At 41.9% G+C, this 17,850-nt stretch overlaps 1 protein-coding gene across 2 annotated transcripts in view; it reads right to left on the bottom strand.

The window, feature by feature from the left end:
- Parn (poly(A)-specific ribonuclease) overlaps window positions 1–16,407 on the bottom strand; it is a 112,833-nt gene extending 96,426 nt beyond the window's left edge. Inside the window, exons 1-12 of one of the 2 annotated variants that reach the window (XM_028778338.1) lie at window positions 16,286–16,407; window positions 15,782–15,859; window positions 14,248–14,327; window positions 13,231–13,298; window positions 13,056–13,137; window positions 12,319–12,379; window positions 9,541–9,685; window positions 7,991–8,056; window positions 7,129–7,167; window positions 5,958–6,000; window positions 3,546–3,626; window positions 1,978–2,034 (exon numbers count right to left, since the gene is read on the bottom strand). In XM_028778338.1, the coding sequence (XP_028634171.1) occupies window positions 1,978–2,034; window positions 3,546–3,626; window positions 5,958–6,000; window positions 7,129–7,167; window positions 7,991–8,056; window positions 9,541–9,685; window positions 12,319–12,379; window positions 13,056–13,137; window positions 13,231–13,298; window positions 14,248–14,327; window positions 15,782–15,859; window positions 16,286–16,304 (819 nt within the window). In that variant the 5' untranslated portion in view covers window positions 16,305–16,407. The remainder of the gene's footprint in view (window positions 1–1,977; window positions 2,035–3,545; window positions 3,627–5,957; window positions 6,001–7,128; window positions 7,168–7,990; window positions 8,057–9,540; window positions 9,686–12,318; window positions 12,380–13,055; window positions 13,138–13,230; window positions 13,299–14,247; window positions 14,328–15,781; window positions 15,860–16,285) is intronic. The other variant, XM_028778339.1, reaches the window with a different exon arrangement.
- Window positions 16,408–17,850: the final 1,443 nt, after the last annotated feature.

Below are 17,850 nucleotides of genomic sequence, written 5' to 3'. Positions count from 1 at the left end.
GATAGATAGATAGATAGATAGATAGATAGATAGATAGATAGATAGATGTGTCAACTGGCTTAATAGAGCTGATTGATATGAATAAAACATTAAGCCAGGCAGTGGTGGCGCACACCTTTAACCCCATCACTTGGGAGGCAGAGGCAGAGAGATTGTTGAGTTCAAGGACAGCCTGGTCTACAGACTGAGTTCTAGGAAAGCCAGGGCTACACAGAGAAACCCTATCTCAAAAACAAACAAATAAATTAATATTAGAAATAACTTCATTTAAGATACATAACTTTTTTCTCACTGTTTCCTCTAAATTCTAGGAAAAAGTTTTATTTAGATCTTTTTATTAAACTGAGTGTTTTAAAGAGATTCTTGTCATTTTCCAAGTTCTCCGATCTGCCCAGGCTCCATAGGTATTCAAAGGTATTATTAACGCCTTCTGTATTTTCTGAGTATGCATAGCTAAGCAAATAGAAATGCATATCTCCTTGTGTATAAGGAGAACAAATGCCTCAGCTTTGGAAAGTAAGCTGAATTTTTATGCTAGTTAACTTGGATCAAAACTGAAGACCCCCTGCTTCTCAAGCATGCTGGCTAAGTGTTCAAACAGTACAAAGTATGGCCAGAAACTACATCTCTGGGTACCTGTGTTCTTAGTAGCTACTGAAGTGACCCACCCCTTTCTCTTCTCAGGATGACACAATTTTATGTTCAGTACAGTTTAACTGTGCTTGAGTAACAGAGTTCTTTACAGCTAATGATCTTTTATACAACTCTGTCATTTGTGTTGTCTTCAAATGAGGACACATTGTGAGTCCTCTCGACTGTCCGTGTTGACAGATGACTTGAACTGTGAGAGGCTCTCAATGAGCAGAATCTAAGTAAGGGACAAGACAACTCCTTCTGAACAGTGGGGGCACACGCTGTTAGTCCCAGCACTTGGGAGGCAGAGGCAGGCGGATTTCTGAGTTTGAGGCCAGCTTGGTCTACAGAGTGAGTTCCAGGACAGCCAGGGCTACACAGAGAAACCCTGTCTCGAAAAACCAAAAAAAAAAAAAAAAAAAGACAATTCCTTCCTAGACCCAACTGCCCACGACGGAGAAAGTCTTAGACCCAGTTGACCTACTGTCCGAGCAAGAGATCCAACTGGTTTACCCATGCCAAAGGTGGGCAGCTTTCAGAAGGCCAAGGAAATGCTACCACATTTACACAAACAGCCAGCATATTTTTAAAGCTTTATTATTACTAAGATTATGATAGATGAATTTTGGGATTTAATTGCAATTCTATAAAGGAAGTCAACTTGTAATTATTTATCCTCTGGACCCCTCTACTTGCTCCTTGACCTTTTTTTTGGTTTTTTCGAGACTGGGTTTCTCTGTGTAGTCTTGGCTGTCCTGGAACTCTCTGTAGACCAGGTTGGCCTTGAACTCAGAAATCCGCCTGCCTCTGCCTCCCAAGTGCTGGGATTAAAGGTGTGTGCCACCCCCACCCCCCACCCCGGTGCTCCTTGACTTCTAGTTCTTGTACTCAGACTAATGAAAGTCAGTTTCATGCAGCCATACAAGGACATCATAGGGCAGGGTGATCACACATTTTTATGTCTTTGTATGTATAGGAGGGGTGTGTGTGTGTGTTATGTATGCATTATACATAAATATAAACTAACTGAAAAACATTTATTTCTCACATAGTATGTTTGTGGGGAGGGCTCATGTGTCAAAAGACACACATGTGGTTGTGTGTGTGTTTTTGTACTTTTGCAACAGAGGCTTTCTGAACTGATTTGGATATAATTCAGCAATGAAGATTTCTGATCTGGTACATTGTACAGCAGCAGCTCATATTACTAACTTCTTCCTCCAGACTAGGTAAACACTACAAGGGTAACCAAGTGAACAATTTGCAGTAGCAGTTAGACACTTCATTTTAAATATTGTGCTTAGCCATATAACTAGAAAAAAAAAACAAATGTGGATGACTCACCGAGTTAGCAATGGCATGGATAACTCTTGAAAATCCCACAGCATCGTTCAGCTCCTCCTAAGTAAAAGAACTAATTAAAACAGATAAGGCTGCCAGAGGGCTCAGAGAGTAAAGGTGCTTACATGAAGGCCTCATAACCTGGGCCCCTCAGAACGCTGGAAAGGCTCAAGAAGAGAACCACTCCTTGGAGCTTTCCACTGACTTCCACATGTGTGTCCTTAGACAAGTGAGGCCCAACCATGTCTGTCTGTGTCTGCCTGTCTGTCTGTCTGTCTCTCTCTCTCTCTCTCTCACACACACACATACACACTAAGAAATAAAAGTTTTTAAAAGTTGGTGTGTGTATGTGTGTGTGAGTGTGTGTGTGTGTATCCCATACATACAAAGGCATTCCTTATTTGAATGAACCTTCCCCAAAATGAAATTTTCAATCAAGTGAGATACCTTTCCTGTCACAGGATTTGTTATACTAATCCCTAATTGCATGTAAAATGAGTATCTCAGGACCTAGAGAGATACTTCCAGAGTTAAGAGTGCAGAGGACCCGAGTTCCATTCTAGAACCCAAACCACCTGGAACTCCAGTTCTAGTGGGTATCACATCCTCTTTTGATTTCCAAGGGGATATGTACACATATGTATACACACACACCCACACACAAATGGACGGATGGACAGACGGATGAAACAAAATAATTTTTTTGACCTGAAGAAATAGCTCAGAGGTTAAGAGCACTTGCTACTCTTGCAGAGTTCAGTACCCAGCAACCACACTATGTAGCTCACAAATGCCTTTCAGCTTCAAGAGCTCCATGCCCTCCTCTCGAGTCTGAGGATACCTGTGGAGATGTGGCATTCACACCAAAGACAAACACACACACACGCATAAATAAAATAAAAGTAAATATTTAAAACAATAAAGATAAAATAATCTACACACTTTTCTGTTTTAGATGGTAGAATAAGCAAGTGTTAAACTACTTATTAATTACTTCATTAACCCATCACTTCATATATTGGGGCAAGGGTTACTCATTTGTTTTCAGAATTAGGATCTTGTATATGCTGTCCTTGAACTCCTGACCTTCCTACCTCCAATTTCCAAGTCCAAGTGCTGGAATTAGACCTTGTAACAACAAACCTACTTACAGGATGTGTTATAATTTCCAATTCAATCAAGTTGACTTACAAAAAAAAAAAAAATCAACAACTTCAGTTAACACAGTGCACTGTTGTAATCCCAACAATTAAGAGGCTGAATCGAGAGAATCAGGAAACGCAATCAAACACCCTACTGGTCTTTGAAAAACAAAACAAAACTTTGACTAGTGGCCATCTGCTGGCTAAATGAATCCAACAACTGTGATCTAGAAATACATAGAAAGAGGTTAGTTCTATCTACATTACCATTTCTTTTTTTTTTTTTTCCACAGGAGGGGATTTATTAAGGGAGGGGGGAGAGAGAGAGAGAGAGAGAAGCGGGGAGGGGGGGTTTGGAGGGGGAATGGTGAAGAGGAAAGAGCTACATTACCATTTCTTAAGCAAGAGAATTAAACTGTAGGCACTTACCTGCTCCTTTGTGTACTTCTCCTGCTCTCTCCTTTTGCGTTCTTCTTCATCCACTTTGCTGATAACTATGTGTCTCTCCTTCTAAAAAACAAATAATGCCCAGTGGTCTGGAAACATTTAACCCCTTAGCCTCCAAAGTGCTGGGATTATAACTCTGAATGGCAATTCTGACATATTAGGCTATACAGTAAGTAAAAGGACAGCCTCAACTATTCAATGAAATGAAAGCCAAAAAGAAAACAACCAGAAAGTTATAAGGCAGCCAGACAGTGGTGGTACACGCCTTTAATCCCAGCACTTGGGAGGCAGAGGCAGGTGGATTTCTGAGTTTGAGGCCAGCCTGGTCTACAGAGTGAGCTCCAGGACAGCCAAGGCTACACAGAGAAACCCTGTCTCGGAAAAAAAAAAAAAAAAGAAAGAAAGAGAGAGACAGAGAGAGAGAGAGACAGAGAGAGACAGAGAGAGAGAGAGAGAGAAAGAGAGAAAGAGAGAAAGAGAGAAAGAAAGTTATAAGCCAAAGCATAAGCAAGCACAACAAACACCATTGTGAGATTATGTCAAAGCTGAATGAGCACATGGCCCTATTCATCTGAATGTCCATGACACTTCCAGTATTTTAATATTTCAAACCAACTGAAATCAGCTACAAACTGTGCAAATAAAACTTCATATAATGAGCATTGAGGTCATACAGATTTTAAAATGTTAAATAATTACTGTTAAATAATAAAGTACCCACATCATATGTTATGAACACAAGAAAAACTTTGAATAAAGTCTTCATTCACAATTAATTATAGTTTATATTTATTAAGCATACTTCAAAAGCCAGAGAGATGGCTCATTAGATAACAACACTTAATGACAAACCTGACAACCTGAGTTGTATCCCTGGGAAGAGAGAACCAACTCTCACAAGTTATTCTCTGATCTCCACACGGCCCTACTGCCAACACACACACACATGTGTATAAATGAATATACACATTTATTATGTGTGTATAAATATATAAATATATATACAAATATATACATTTTTATATATTTATGTACTTGAGTATATATGTATACATATAAATATATAATTTATACATATAAATTATATATTTATATAATAAATGTATATTTATATATAAGTGCATTTATATAAAAACATACATATATTTATATATAAATGTATATATATATATATATATATATATATATATATATTGACTAAATATGCCAACAGCCTATAGCTGGGCAGAAGAGAGGTAGGTGGGGTTTCAGTTCCCAGGCTTGAGGTTTGAGAGAGACGAGGAGGAAAGAGGAAAAGACACCATGTGGTTGGTAAGTCATGGAAACAGGACCATGAGGGCTGGCCAATTGGAATAAGAACTACCTAGATGGACCATGACAAGTTAAAAATCGGGGTTATTTGATAGGGAAGTAGAAAATAATAGTTTAGATGGTTGATATCTGCCCAGCTTTAGTGCTTTAAAGGCTTATTATAAATATAAAAGGTTAGTATCTTTTATCTGGGAATGGAATGATCAAAGGTGAAACACTAGAAACCCCCAACTGAGATTAAATATTGACTCTAACAGTTAAGGGCACGGCTGTTAGTCCAGAGGACCCAAGGTTGATTCCCAGCACCACATGGCACTAACAACTGACTGTGATTCTCGTCCCAGGGAATCCAATCAATGCCCTTCTCTGGCTTCTGTGGGCACTGTACACACATGGCACACAGACATATGTGTTGGCAAAACACTCATGCACATAGAATAAAAATAAATCTTTAATTAAAAAAAATTACAATAAATGTATATATTACAAATGGAAAAAAGCTTACTTCCACTTACCTACTAAATAATCTTATTTGGTTAGCATTTGTTAGTTTTGTTTTGCTTGAAACATAGTATCTCTACATAACTGTCCTGGAAATCACTATATAGACCAGGCTGGCCTGGGACTCACAGAGATCTATCTGCTTCTGAGTGCTGGGATTAAAGGCAAATACCACTACTCCTGGCCTGAATCATCAAAAAGCCGAAAGTAGAGTTGGGGAGGTGGGTCAGTGGTTAAGGGTACTGGCTGCTCTTGCAGAAGCCCTGAGTTCAGTTCGGTACACCTACACGGTAGCCTACAAACACATATATCTCCAATTCCTTTCTGAACTCCATGGGTACATGGTATATACATAGTACACACAGGCAAATCATTTATACAGATAAAATTAAAAGCTATAAGCTACATTAGCACAAGATAATCATGCTTAGCCCCACTATATGAATGAGAAAAATCAGGCTCAAAGAGGACAGGTAGCTGGCCAAAGTCACAGCTCATGGGAGGCAGGGCAAAGGCAAAAACTATCAACACCTCAGTGAATCACTGTTAGTTAACTGTGAGCACGGAATAACTCTTAGTTACCTTGTCAGTCTCTAATGTCTCAACATGAATGCCTTTAGGATACCTAAATGAAAAAAGGAAAAATTCACATCAGTGCACGATTCAGTGACTGCTAAAGCCCCCAAAGATTCAACAAGCTGCCATGTGGTTATAAAATCAAGTTTTACTAAAGTGGGACAATCATCACTAAAGACTTTTAAATAACCCTACTTATATCACCTCAGTTGCTATTTCCCTTCCTCTTCTCTCAAATGCACTGAATGTTACCAGTTTTGTGTGAACTTTTTAGGGTTTTAGCACTTTCTAAAATGCTTGGCACTTGATAATGCAGTTAACCCATTGCCACAGAGGTCATCTTACTTCCAAATGCCTACTTTGTAACTCAAAGTTACAAAGTTACAGTCTTCTTAGACTTCTTATGGTGGAAAAAAAAGAAGGGTTGGGGGTGCTGGGCTTCAGTCTGCCTTACTGTTTGCAGCAGCCAAAGAGGAGAACGACATGAAAGCAGAGATAGACATAAGGATAAGACAGGAGAGAAGCTTGGACAAGACAGCCTACAGCCCTCCCCTGTCCTCGTTAAAAATTATGCCCTCCCAGAACCTGGGAGGCAGAGGCAGGCAAATATCTGTGAGTTTGAGGCCAGCCTGGTCTATGAAGCAACTTCCAGGACAGCCAGAGATACACAAAGAACAGCTGTCTCAAAAAAACAAAAAATAAAATATAATGAAAATTATTCATGTACACATCACTGCCAGATTTTTTTTTTTTTAGTTTTTTTTGTTTTGATTTTAGTGTGAAAGATAGTGAGAGAGAGAGAGGAAGACATAGAGAATAGAAGAAATTACATATGTTTTTAAGACATCTACAAAATGGTAACAGAAAATTAATTATATGAGTAGTCAATTTAAGAACTGACTGGACAGCACTAGGGAGGCAGAGGCAGGCGGATTTCTGAGTTCGAGGCCAGCCTGGTCTACAGAGTGAGTTCCAGGACAGCCAGGGCTACACAGAGAAACCCTGTCTCGAAAAACCACAAAAAAAAAAAAAAAAAAAAAAAAGAACTGACTGGAGACATGACACGGTCACATGACCCACAACTGAAAATTTCAAAAGAGCAATAGGACCAAAGATTATACTTCATTTTTAATATCCTGCCCTAGAGAGCACTCTTACATCTAATTCAAATACTTACTTCCAACTCAAAGTCTGATAAATAAGCTTTCTTTGAAACCTATAAAACAAAAGAAAAGGAATGAGCTTTGATTATTAGGAGTTAACTCTTAACTAATTAATCAATGGGTGGGAAAAATTTAATTTAGAGCCCTCACTAGAACAGACAGGTATGGACAACCATCACAGACATTTCTGAGTTAGGACTCATCTGTCTTTATCAACATTTTAATGTCATTATATTGCTTCTAGAGACTAGGTAGAAATTATGACCAACCACTGCTTCCTGCAGCTGTATGAAGAGTTTAGAACAGGTATTTGCATTCTGACTCCTCTGTGAAGCCTGTCACAGAGTGAAAGAAGGAAAATGCTGAGGTGCTCTCTCATATGCTGATTTGTATTTTTCTCTATAGAGAAAAAACAGAGGTAGCCTGACAGTGAGTCTTCTTCTGAAGCCCATGTCTGTTTAGCTCTCCTCCAGGCCAACAATGCTGCTCCTGGGCATAGCCTAAAGTCTAAGCTGCAGACAAAGTATTCATTCCGAGTCTCAGAAGACAAATATTCCTGCTGTGGTAGTGCTACAGTTAGCATTCAAGTCTTAGGAACACACCTGTGAGAGAAAGACTGTAAGGATGTTGTAAAAAGACCACATGCAAGCCAGGTGTGATCACACACACCTTTAATCCCAGCACTCAAGAGGCAGAGACAGGTGGATCTCTGTGAGTTCCAGGCCAGCCTGGTCTACAAAGCAAGTCCAGGATAGCCAGGGCTTGTTACACAGGGAAACCTCGTCTCAAACAAACAAACAAAAAACTCCCATGCATCAAAAGGCAGAAATCCTCCTCTCCTAAAAAGGAATGCATGCGACAGACAAGCCAACTGACCCAGTGCATGGGTCAAGTTCCAGGCTCCTCTTCTCTTCAGTGTGTAGGAAATCCTCTATCTTCTTTCTGATGAGTAAGATTCAGACAATGACCATCAGTGCCTTGAAGGACGAAGTGATTAGAACAGTGATTGTACTCAAAACCTATACTCAAAATCATCAGCAGTAGATACATTCAAAAGCAATGTAAATGCTGGTCTGGGGGTGAAGCCAGTGACAGAGCTCTTGTCAAAGATGAGCAGAGGCGGGACTTCTATCTCTAGAGCACACATACAGAAGCAGTCTAGGTTTTTTTCCTTTTTTTCCCTTTGAGACAGTCTCATATATCCCAAAATGACCTCAAACTTGCTATGTAGTGAGGATAGCTTGAACTTTTGATCCTCCTGCTTCTACCTCCCAATTGCTGAGTCCCACAAGTATAGCTATGCACCACTATACCCAATTCATGCAGTGCTGGGGACCAAACCCTAGGCTTTGTACTGCATAGGCAGGCATTTCCCAAGAACATATTTCTTATGCTTACAGGAACTCTTTCCATACAGTCTGAACAACAACAACAACAAAAAGATAATCAAAACCAAAGAAAATAGGTATATTTTGACATATCCTTTGGATGAAACTATTGGTGACACTAGCAAAATTGTAACAAATTCTCAAACAATTTTATCAATTTTAGAACTGTAGAGGCTAGCTAAGAGTCACAAGCATGAGTGTGAGTTTAGATCCCAGCACCAACACAAGCCAGGCATGGCGTAACAAAGAGTAATAACCCAGTGCTGTTGAGGGGAGCAGTACAGAGGCAGGAGGATCAGGAAGGCATGTTTGACTGTCAGCCTAGCCAAAAGATTGAAGCTTCAGGTCCAGGGAGAAATCTAGCCTCAAAGTAATAAAATAAAGAGAGATGAAGGATATCCAACCCCCTTCTTCTCTGAGCTCCTCATGCACACACCCCCACACACATGTGTGTATACTACTTACGCATACACAGAATTTGTAAGTACATTAAGAAAGAATTCGCCAATATAATTTTGACTTTTCTAATAAAGCTATTACACTGTAGCTACCCTATAAAGACTAGATACTCCTCCCAGAGTACATACATCTGTTTGTCAGAAACTTCACTGAGAGAAACAAGTATATATGGAACATTCTAGCACGTTTTGGTCCAGGAAGATCTGCACACCTGCTGAGACTCTCCCAGTAGCATGGTGATGTGATGATGCAACATGCAGTTATTGTCTGGATTCAGATATGGCACAATTAAAGCCTGCAACTCACATTTCCACTTGTGTGAACACTTTCGCATTTAAAGCACAGGTTAGTGTGAAAGACAGAAATCCTGCCACAATCAGATACTGCTTCTCTCATCACCTTGCATGTACACCTGTACATGTGAAACACAAAGCAGGTGAGAGATAGACATCCTCCAATAGGCTACAATTAGAGCCTGCCTCTCACATCACACCTACCTAGGTCCCTGCAGATGCTGCCAGTGTACAACAGCCCCCAGTCCATGCCTAGTGTATCTCTCATGTCAGTTAAGGAACTTACATTACTTGGTCAATAAACTTCTTCTGATCCTCAGGAATTGTCACAGGACATTTTGCTAGAGATCCTGCCCCATTGGCTTGAGAGCGTTTTTCATCAAATTGCTCTCTCAGCTGTCTTTCTTCTTCCTGATTCAGATAGGGAATTCCTACACATAATTTTTAAAAGAATAAATCAAAAGAAATAACAATTTTGCACACAAAATTATTTTTAATAATTTATTTTTATTTATATGTATGTATATGTGTCTTCTGTACAGGTGCCTGTAACCTGTATACAGGTGCCTGCAGAGATCACTGCACTGGAGTTACACTGGATCTGTGAACTGGATATCCTGGATCTGGAGTTACAGACATTTGTGATCTGCCAGATGTGCATGGTGGGGACTAAACACCAGCACTCTGGAAGAGCAGCAACCTTTCTACTTCTGAGCTGTGCATCCAGCCCTTACACAAAACTATTTGTTTGCTTTTGTTCTTTTGAGTTAGGTCCTACTTTGTAGCCCTGGCTGTCCAAGAACTCACTCTATAGATAAGGCTGGCCTCAAATTCACTGCCTCCCAAGTGATGGGATTAAAGGCGTCCATCATTTTATCTGGTTATACACAAAACTTTTAACTAACGCGAAATCTATCATATACAGACTATATTTTAACTATATTGCAAAAAAATCAAAAGAGAAGTGATCGTGAAATGATTGCTCGTGCACCCAGTCACCATTGCAAGAATTAAGGCGCTGGTGCGGGGTTGAGTACGTATGGATGAGAACATGAAGAAGCGAGCAGAGGCAACCTGTTCTTCAGTAAAAGGAAATTCTGATCAGACAAGCAGAAAAGGCCACTGTGAAGAAAAGTCACAAGACAAGTAAGAAAGGGATGCAGAGCAAGGGTGGGACCTCTCTCTGAGAGGGAAAAACATAAAAGAATCCTCAATGGATGCTAAAGTTAATTGACAAGAAAATCAATCCAATTTAGTATGATTTCCTCAAGAAATACACAGAACTGGGCATTTCTGATCATCCTGTTGAATATTGAAGCCACCTGAGCAAAGGGACATACATACTAAGCATACAAACAACCCACACAGAGATCAAGCTCCTGGGAAACACCTGGAAGTCATGAGCCTGTGATGCAGCCCTCCGAAGAACTCCTACCGGAAGAGTTATTCTGGGCTTCTGTTTTTAAGACAAAGCCTCTTGTTCTGTAGCCAAGGCTGGTACTAAACTTGGAAATACTCTTGCCTCAGATTCCTAACTACTGGGATCGCAGGCAGCCACTACCACATCTGATTCTCAAATGTTCTTTTTTTTTTCCTCTCCCTTCTCTTTTCTTTTTGCAACAGTAAAGTGGATACCTAGTCTCACATATGATAGCAAATGTTCTTCCACTGACTTACCATTCCCTGGCACCTTCACTCTCAAACATTTAAGGGAAAGGAAAGTCATTCCATTATGTCCTACTACCCAACATTCCAACACCACCATTCTACAAATAGTTGATAGTCACCTCCCTGATGATGAAGCCTTAGGCTCTGCAATGAGGGTGGGACATGAGGAAGCCACATCTCTCCTCAACACACTGTCCAGACCCATATGCCCAAAGGTGAGCAATTACAATCATCCCCAGTACACAGACCACACCTCTCTCCATGAGGTGTCCCTAATTTTAAGATCTACAGTAATGGACAAGGGACTGTGACCAAAAGACCAGAACACTGTGTATACTTCGTTAAGAATTACATGCACCTGTCACATGGGCAGAAACTAGACAACATTCCCACATTTGGACACAGAAGTGACTAAATCCTACACAAATGAATGAGTCTCAATCAAGTCACAGTTTAAGATGCTGCATTATCATCCAAGGAAATACTATCTATTCTCCTGCTCAGCTCAGAATTATCAAGGTCTACAAAAACTGAGGGTGGAGCTGAAGCAGTTACCAGCATTTGCTGCTCTTCCAGAAGGCCTGAGTGCATCCCCACTCTGAGCTCTATGGGTACCCACACAGTGGCATATGCACAGACAATGTAACGCAAAAAGATTTTTAAATAAAAAACAAAAGCAGAGGTTCAGAGACATAGCTCAATCTATTAAATGCCTGCTATGAAAGTGTGAGGAGTGAGTGTGGAGGCCCAGGACCCACTGACACGCCCAATGGGGCAGCACACACCAGTAACACCAGTCCTGCCCATGAAACCTATCACTGTCTCAAAACAGAAAAAAAATTAAGGTCGCCGGGCGGTGGTGGCGCACGCCTTTAATCCCAGCACTTGGGAGGCAGAGGCAGGTGGATTTCTGAGTTCGAGGCCAGCCTGGTCTACAGAGTGAGATCCAGGACAGCCAGGACTACACAGAGAAACCCTGTCTCGAAAAACCAAACCAGAAAAAAAAAAAAAAAAATTAAGGTTATCCTTGAACTACATAGCAATTTTGAGACCAGCCTGGTTTACATATTAAACTGCAAATTAATAAAATAAAAAGGCCTTTTAAAAAATGGTAATTCTCAGGGGCTGGAGAGATGACTCAGTGGTTAAGAGCACTGACTGCTCCTCCAGGGGTCCTGAGTTCAATTCCCAGCAACCACAAGGTGGCTCACAACCATCTGTAATGGGATCTAATGCCCTCTTCTGGTGTGACTGAAAATAGCTACAGTGTACTCATATACGTAAAATAAATAAATAATTTTTAAAAAATGGTTAATTCTCAAGCAAAATGAGATTTACTTCTGAAGGATTTTGAAGGCTTATCAACTACAAAGCTAAGTCACATAGACAATCTTACCACTGCAAAACACTTTATTAAAGTCAAATCCTTGGCTTGCCAAGAAGTCAATGCTGGAGCTCTGAAAAAGACAATACACAAGTCTGTGAGACTTGAGGCAATCCTCAGGACAGCAGAGACGTAATGCAGACAAGTAACCACGACAACCCAACAAGAAAGCAGGCCAAAAGTCAGAATACAGTCTTTAGCCATAGCTTCCAGGACTATTCATTTACTTAAAACACCACAGTTCTTCTTCCCCCTTAGTAACTTTATAAAACATTGTTTGTGTTATAAAATGTGTTAAAAATTCACTGAGTTAAGCCGGGCGGTAGTGGCGCACGCCTTTAAACCCAGCACTTGGGAGGCAGAGGCAGACAGATTTCTGAGTTTGAGAGTTCAAGGCTAGCCTGGTCTACAGAGTGAGTTCCAGGACAGCCAGGGCTACACAGAGAAACCCTGTCTCGAAAAAAAAACAAAACAAAACAAAAAGATAGAGTATCATATAGTCCAGACTGCCCTCAAGCTCCCTATGTTCTCAAGGACTGTTTTTAATTCAATTCTAATTCTGCCTCCTTCCCAAGCCTTCCCAAGGCTGAATCACAGGCATGTGCCACTGTGTGGTGCTGGGAATGGAACACAGGGTATCATTCATGCTGGCTAAGCACTCTAGCAACTGGCCCATAGCTCCAAGAGCTAAACTTATTTCCACTCCATCCCAACAATTCACAAAAGGAAAATGCATTCCCACTACTAACCTGGCAAACAAATTTGACATCTGGTGAGGACCTACTGAAAGGCTTGGGGAAAACATAGAAGTTAAATGACTTCGTTACATGCCTGGGAAAAGAAAAGAGAAGAAAAGAACAGAACATTTAGGGGTGACATCAGGAGACAATTTAGGAATTCCCACCACCCATTAATTCAACCTACTTGGAATTGGTGTGGTCATACTTAAAAGCACAAAGGCCAAACTGAAACAGCAAAAAGTCCATGGAATGCTGGAAAAGGGAAATAAAACATCAGACACAGGCTTTCTGGCCCACTCAGCATAACTAAGGCAGAACACTTCTGACGGGAAAACACTGGGCAGGCTATATACCAGCCTTACTCATGTGCACACTGTTCTTAATTTCATTCCCAAGTAAGCACCCAGCTTTCATCACCAGAGCATATCATTAGGCCTGTTTCCAAATTACTAAAACTACTAGTCAACTCCAGATGCTAAACTGGCTCTGGCAGGCCCTTCTTTAGTCCCTCTGCCTCGCTAGAAACCATTAGATTACATCCCTAAAGCTAGCCACCAAAGTCTACCCCTTGCTTGGCCACTTCTCCCTCCTGTAGCTGACTACCAAGGTCCAGCTATCAGATTTGAAGTCCAGCAACCAAAAGCCCCTTTGGCTCATCTAATTAACATCCCCAATTAAAATTGACCACCTCACCCTAACATGGGGTTCCCCTCTGCCTTTAAAAACCCTCATTTGCCTGTTGACTATGTCTGTCTCCTCTCTATCCAGAGGCTGTCCCTCCAGGACAAACAGCTCTGCCCCATCTCCTTGTCCCTTTCCCCTTCTCCCTTATCCACTGTCCCCTATGCTCATCTCTCATCCTTTCCCCTCTGTTCCTCTGGGGCAAACAAATCTCCTTTGTGTTGAGAACTTGGTCTGGAGGGTCCTGAGCCAATACTGATCCTTTAAACTATATCATATCTATGTCCTACATATTGAATTAATATTAAAAAAAGCAACAGCCCTTCCCTAGAATGTCTTTCGGAGAACAATGACTTTTGTTGTTTTAAACATCACTAAAATGTTGCTTTTTGGCTGGATTTGAAAAGATGCACCTCACTTAGAAAACATGCAAGTGTAAATTCATGATTCCACCTTTCTATAATTCAATAGCGGAGGATCCATATGACAAAGAAAAAGTCTTCTGAGAATATCCACTTGCCTTTTTAAGCTTCTGATATCTCTCTTCTGGGGTGTCAAAACCACTTGTTAATGCTGTTACTGAGGGTCCATCGCTGATTCCTAGATCATAAAAAATAGAGATTGAGCTCGTTAATAAACGCTAGTGTGAAACTGTCAAATGCTAGTGTGTCAGTCTCCACTCAGTGCCTACTCAGAGTCCCATTAGTTAAAATTAATTCAAGGCGTATCACACTTTTTAAAAATTAACATTAATTTGTGCTGTGGGTGTAGTTCATTGGTAGAAGTGTTTGCTTGCCTTGCACATGAGAGGGCCTAGGTTGGATTCCTACATTCACAGAGAAATAACAATTACAGGATGGGGGCATGGCTCAGTCAGCAAACCACTTGCTGTGTAAGCATGAAGCCCTGAGCTGGAATCCCCAGAAGCTATGCAAATAGCTCCGTGTAACACTGGGGAGGAAGAGATAGGTAGATCCTTGGAGCGGACTGGCTAACCAGCCAATCTAGTTGAATCAGTGAGTTCCAGGTTTAGTGAGACACTGTCTCAAAAAAATAGAGTTTGAGGAAAAGCATTCACTGTTGAACTCTAGCATCCATTCACACACATATGTGTACATACACTTAAACACATGTATATCTACTGAGCTAAGCAATGAAGATTTGTACTAAAGCATTACGTAATATCTTTATTTGCCATCTAAGTACAGCCCTGACCAGTCTGAAAAGTGCTATAGGTTTCCACTCACATGCTATGTCTAGAGTGCTCACAATCAAAGACAAATGATGGCTGACAGAGGCTAAAGGGAGTAATAGAATAATTCCATCAGTAGGATCTGTTTAAGATAAAAAAAAAAAAAATCCCAGAAATGGAGGGTACTGGCTGCACAGCAACATGAGTGTAGCTAATGCTACCAAATTCCAAAACCACTTAAGAACAGCTGAAATAGGGCTGGGGAAATGTCTCAAACGGTAAAGAGCTTGCCATGCAAACAAGAGGCCCTGAGTTTGGACCTTCACCATGTAAAAACTGCATGTCAACACAGAGAAACGGGGCTCCACAGCTGTAATCCTGGCACCTGTAACCCCAGCATGGTCTTTGTGGGAGAGACAGATAGATCTGGGGACCTGCTGGTTAGCCATCTAAGTAAAATAGCCAGCTCTAGACTCAACAAGAGAAATGCGTTGAAAATTCATTTTAAACATAAGCCAGAGGAAGATACCCCCAAACAACCTCTAGCCTCCACTCACACAGACAAGCCACCCATATACACGTGTGTGTGTGTGTGTGTGTGTGTGTGTGGTGCATTTCGAAATGATAAACATGAATAGGTGTACTTTGTCACTTCAACCTAAACCCCTGCTTTTTAACCATATACACCTAAATAGTTTAAACAGCACCAGAACCAGAATCTCTATCCAAAAATCTCACACCCTGACCAACCACAAAACCACCACATCTCTCCCAGGCTTTTGCCACGACTAGTGAGCAAAGAGGCAAGGAGGCTTAGCTATCTATACAAGGTGTAAGCCCAGAGCTCTCAAGGGAGTGATACCTGAAAACTCCCCATCGATGGCGAAGAAGTCAGCCTCCTCTATGGCCTGGTACACTTTGTGAAGATTAATCTTAAAATCTGCAGAGAAACCAAGAAGAAGCTCAGAACAGGTGGCCTGCCTTCCTGCCCACCAACTAAAGGGAGATGGGAGAAAGGTCTGGAGGAGCTCCCGGGGTATCGGAGAAGACGGTCAAGTCCCTAAGTGTGCTAGGACCACAAGGGACACCTTCTCTGGGGTGACTAGATAGAGGAATCAAGCCTCGAAGTATGCATAGCTGAAAAGGTCTAGGACTGAGCAGGTGAGCGGGGAAGAGAAAGGCATGGATGCCAAGGGTGCATCCTTTGCAGAGCGACAAGTCCCACCAGCAGCACCAGTTTTCAGAGAATGTAAAGCCCGGCAGAGCTGACTTGTCCCCGGGCCCCGCCAAGCACACGAGGTCTGGGCCTAGCACGTTGGGGGACAGGGCTTGGGGACAGGGATGGGGTTGTGCGGCGGGCACGCACTGCTCCGGATTATCTCCATCCTGCGGCGCAGACGGAACCTTGGCCCCGCCCAGGCCGACGCCGGTCCACGCGCAGAGTTCCGCAGCAAAAGCAGCGGCGGGGATGTCGGAGGCCACCACGAAACAGACCGCACAGGACACTTCCGGAAACAGCGCGCGCCGCGGCGCCTGCGTCAGAGCTGTGTCACGTCAGGGGCGGGGCGGGGCCCTCCGGGCTGACTAGAAAGGGAAAAGGGGCATTGCTAGCAAAGTCTCAAGGCCTGGCCCATGTATTGGAGAAGTTACCTGTCCTGAACCTGGTTGATCAAGAGATTTAAGGACTGGTCTCCCCTGGGTCTATAATTCCGGGTCTGAGAAGGATGAGGCAGGGGAATTGCAAATTCGAGGCCAGCTTAGGGGACATAATGAGAGTCTGTTTAATAAAAATTAATTTTATGTATACAAATATATAATATTTGCTTAATTTGTAGGGTAGTGTTGGAGAAGTATATGTGTGCATGTGTGTGGTGGTCGGTGATCACTAGTAGCGAGCAAATGAGGACCTCCGGTGTCTGTTCTTGTTCTCCACCTTCCTTGAGACGGCCTCTCACTGACTGAACTTGTTTCAGCCAGAGTAGCTGGCCAGAGAGCTCCTAATATGCCGGTCTCTGACTCCCAACACTGGGTCTACAAGATTGCAGGGTTGTGCCTAGCTTTTTACGTGGGTGCTGGGGATTTGTACGTGACTCGGGTTGATTCCGCAGCAAGCGCTCCTACCCATGGAACCCTCTACACCCCGTATTTACTGAGTTCCAGTACTATGCCACTTTGGTAGGATGGAGATGCTATGATGAGAAAGCATGGTGATTGTCCCATTGCAGTGAAAAACTTGGAGAAGAAAAAAAGCCAGGCAGAAATCAGACTTGCTATTTGGAAACTTGGTAGTTGCTATGGAGATAAAGAGCAAAATGCCGTACCAGAGAGTGATGGGGATGCGGGGTTTCTTAGGCAATCAGAAAAGGCAAAGCCATTTTTGGGAGCCTGCGTTGTGACCTAACACTCTACAAAAGCAGCAAGTATTCTTAACCTCTGAGCCATCTCTCCAGTCCACATTCAGCTCATCTTGGAGAGTTTCAGGGTTTTGTTGGCTAGCTTATGGGAGAGATAAACTGTTCACAGGGGCTAGAGAGCTGGCTGTTAACAACTGTAATCTTTTCAATATTTATCCTCCGAAGAGTGAATGAGACTCCATGTGATGGCTATTCTTGGGTGCCAACTTGACTATATCTGTAATAAACTACAATTCAAAAATGGAGGGCACATCTGTGAGAGATTTTCTGCTAGGTTTTAAGTGAGTGAATCCATTGCTAATCCAGACCTTTGAGGTAGGAAGAAATACATATTTGATCCAGATTTTGAGGCAATAAGACACACCTTTAATCTAGATCTTGAGGTAGGAAGACACAACTCTAATCTGGGGCAACCTTCTGCTGGCAGCCTATGTAAGGACATGGAAGAAGGATGCTCTTACTCCCTGCCTGCTTGCTCTTGCCTTGGTAGCACATCCATTCCTTCACCGGCTTGCTC

This window comes from Grammomys surdaster, unplaced genomic scaffold (assembly GCF_004785775.1).
Source record: "Grammomys surdaster isolate TR1022 unplaced genomic scaffold, NIH_TR_1.0 334, whole genome shotgun sequence".
NCBI classification, from domain to species: Eukaryota; Metazoa; Chordata; class Mammalia; order Rodentia; family Muridae; genus Grammomys; species Grammomys surdaster.
Note: the sequence above shows the minus strand (reverse complement) of the source record. Positions and strands in the feature narration are given on the sequence as shown.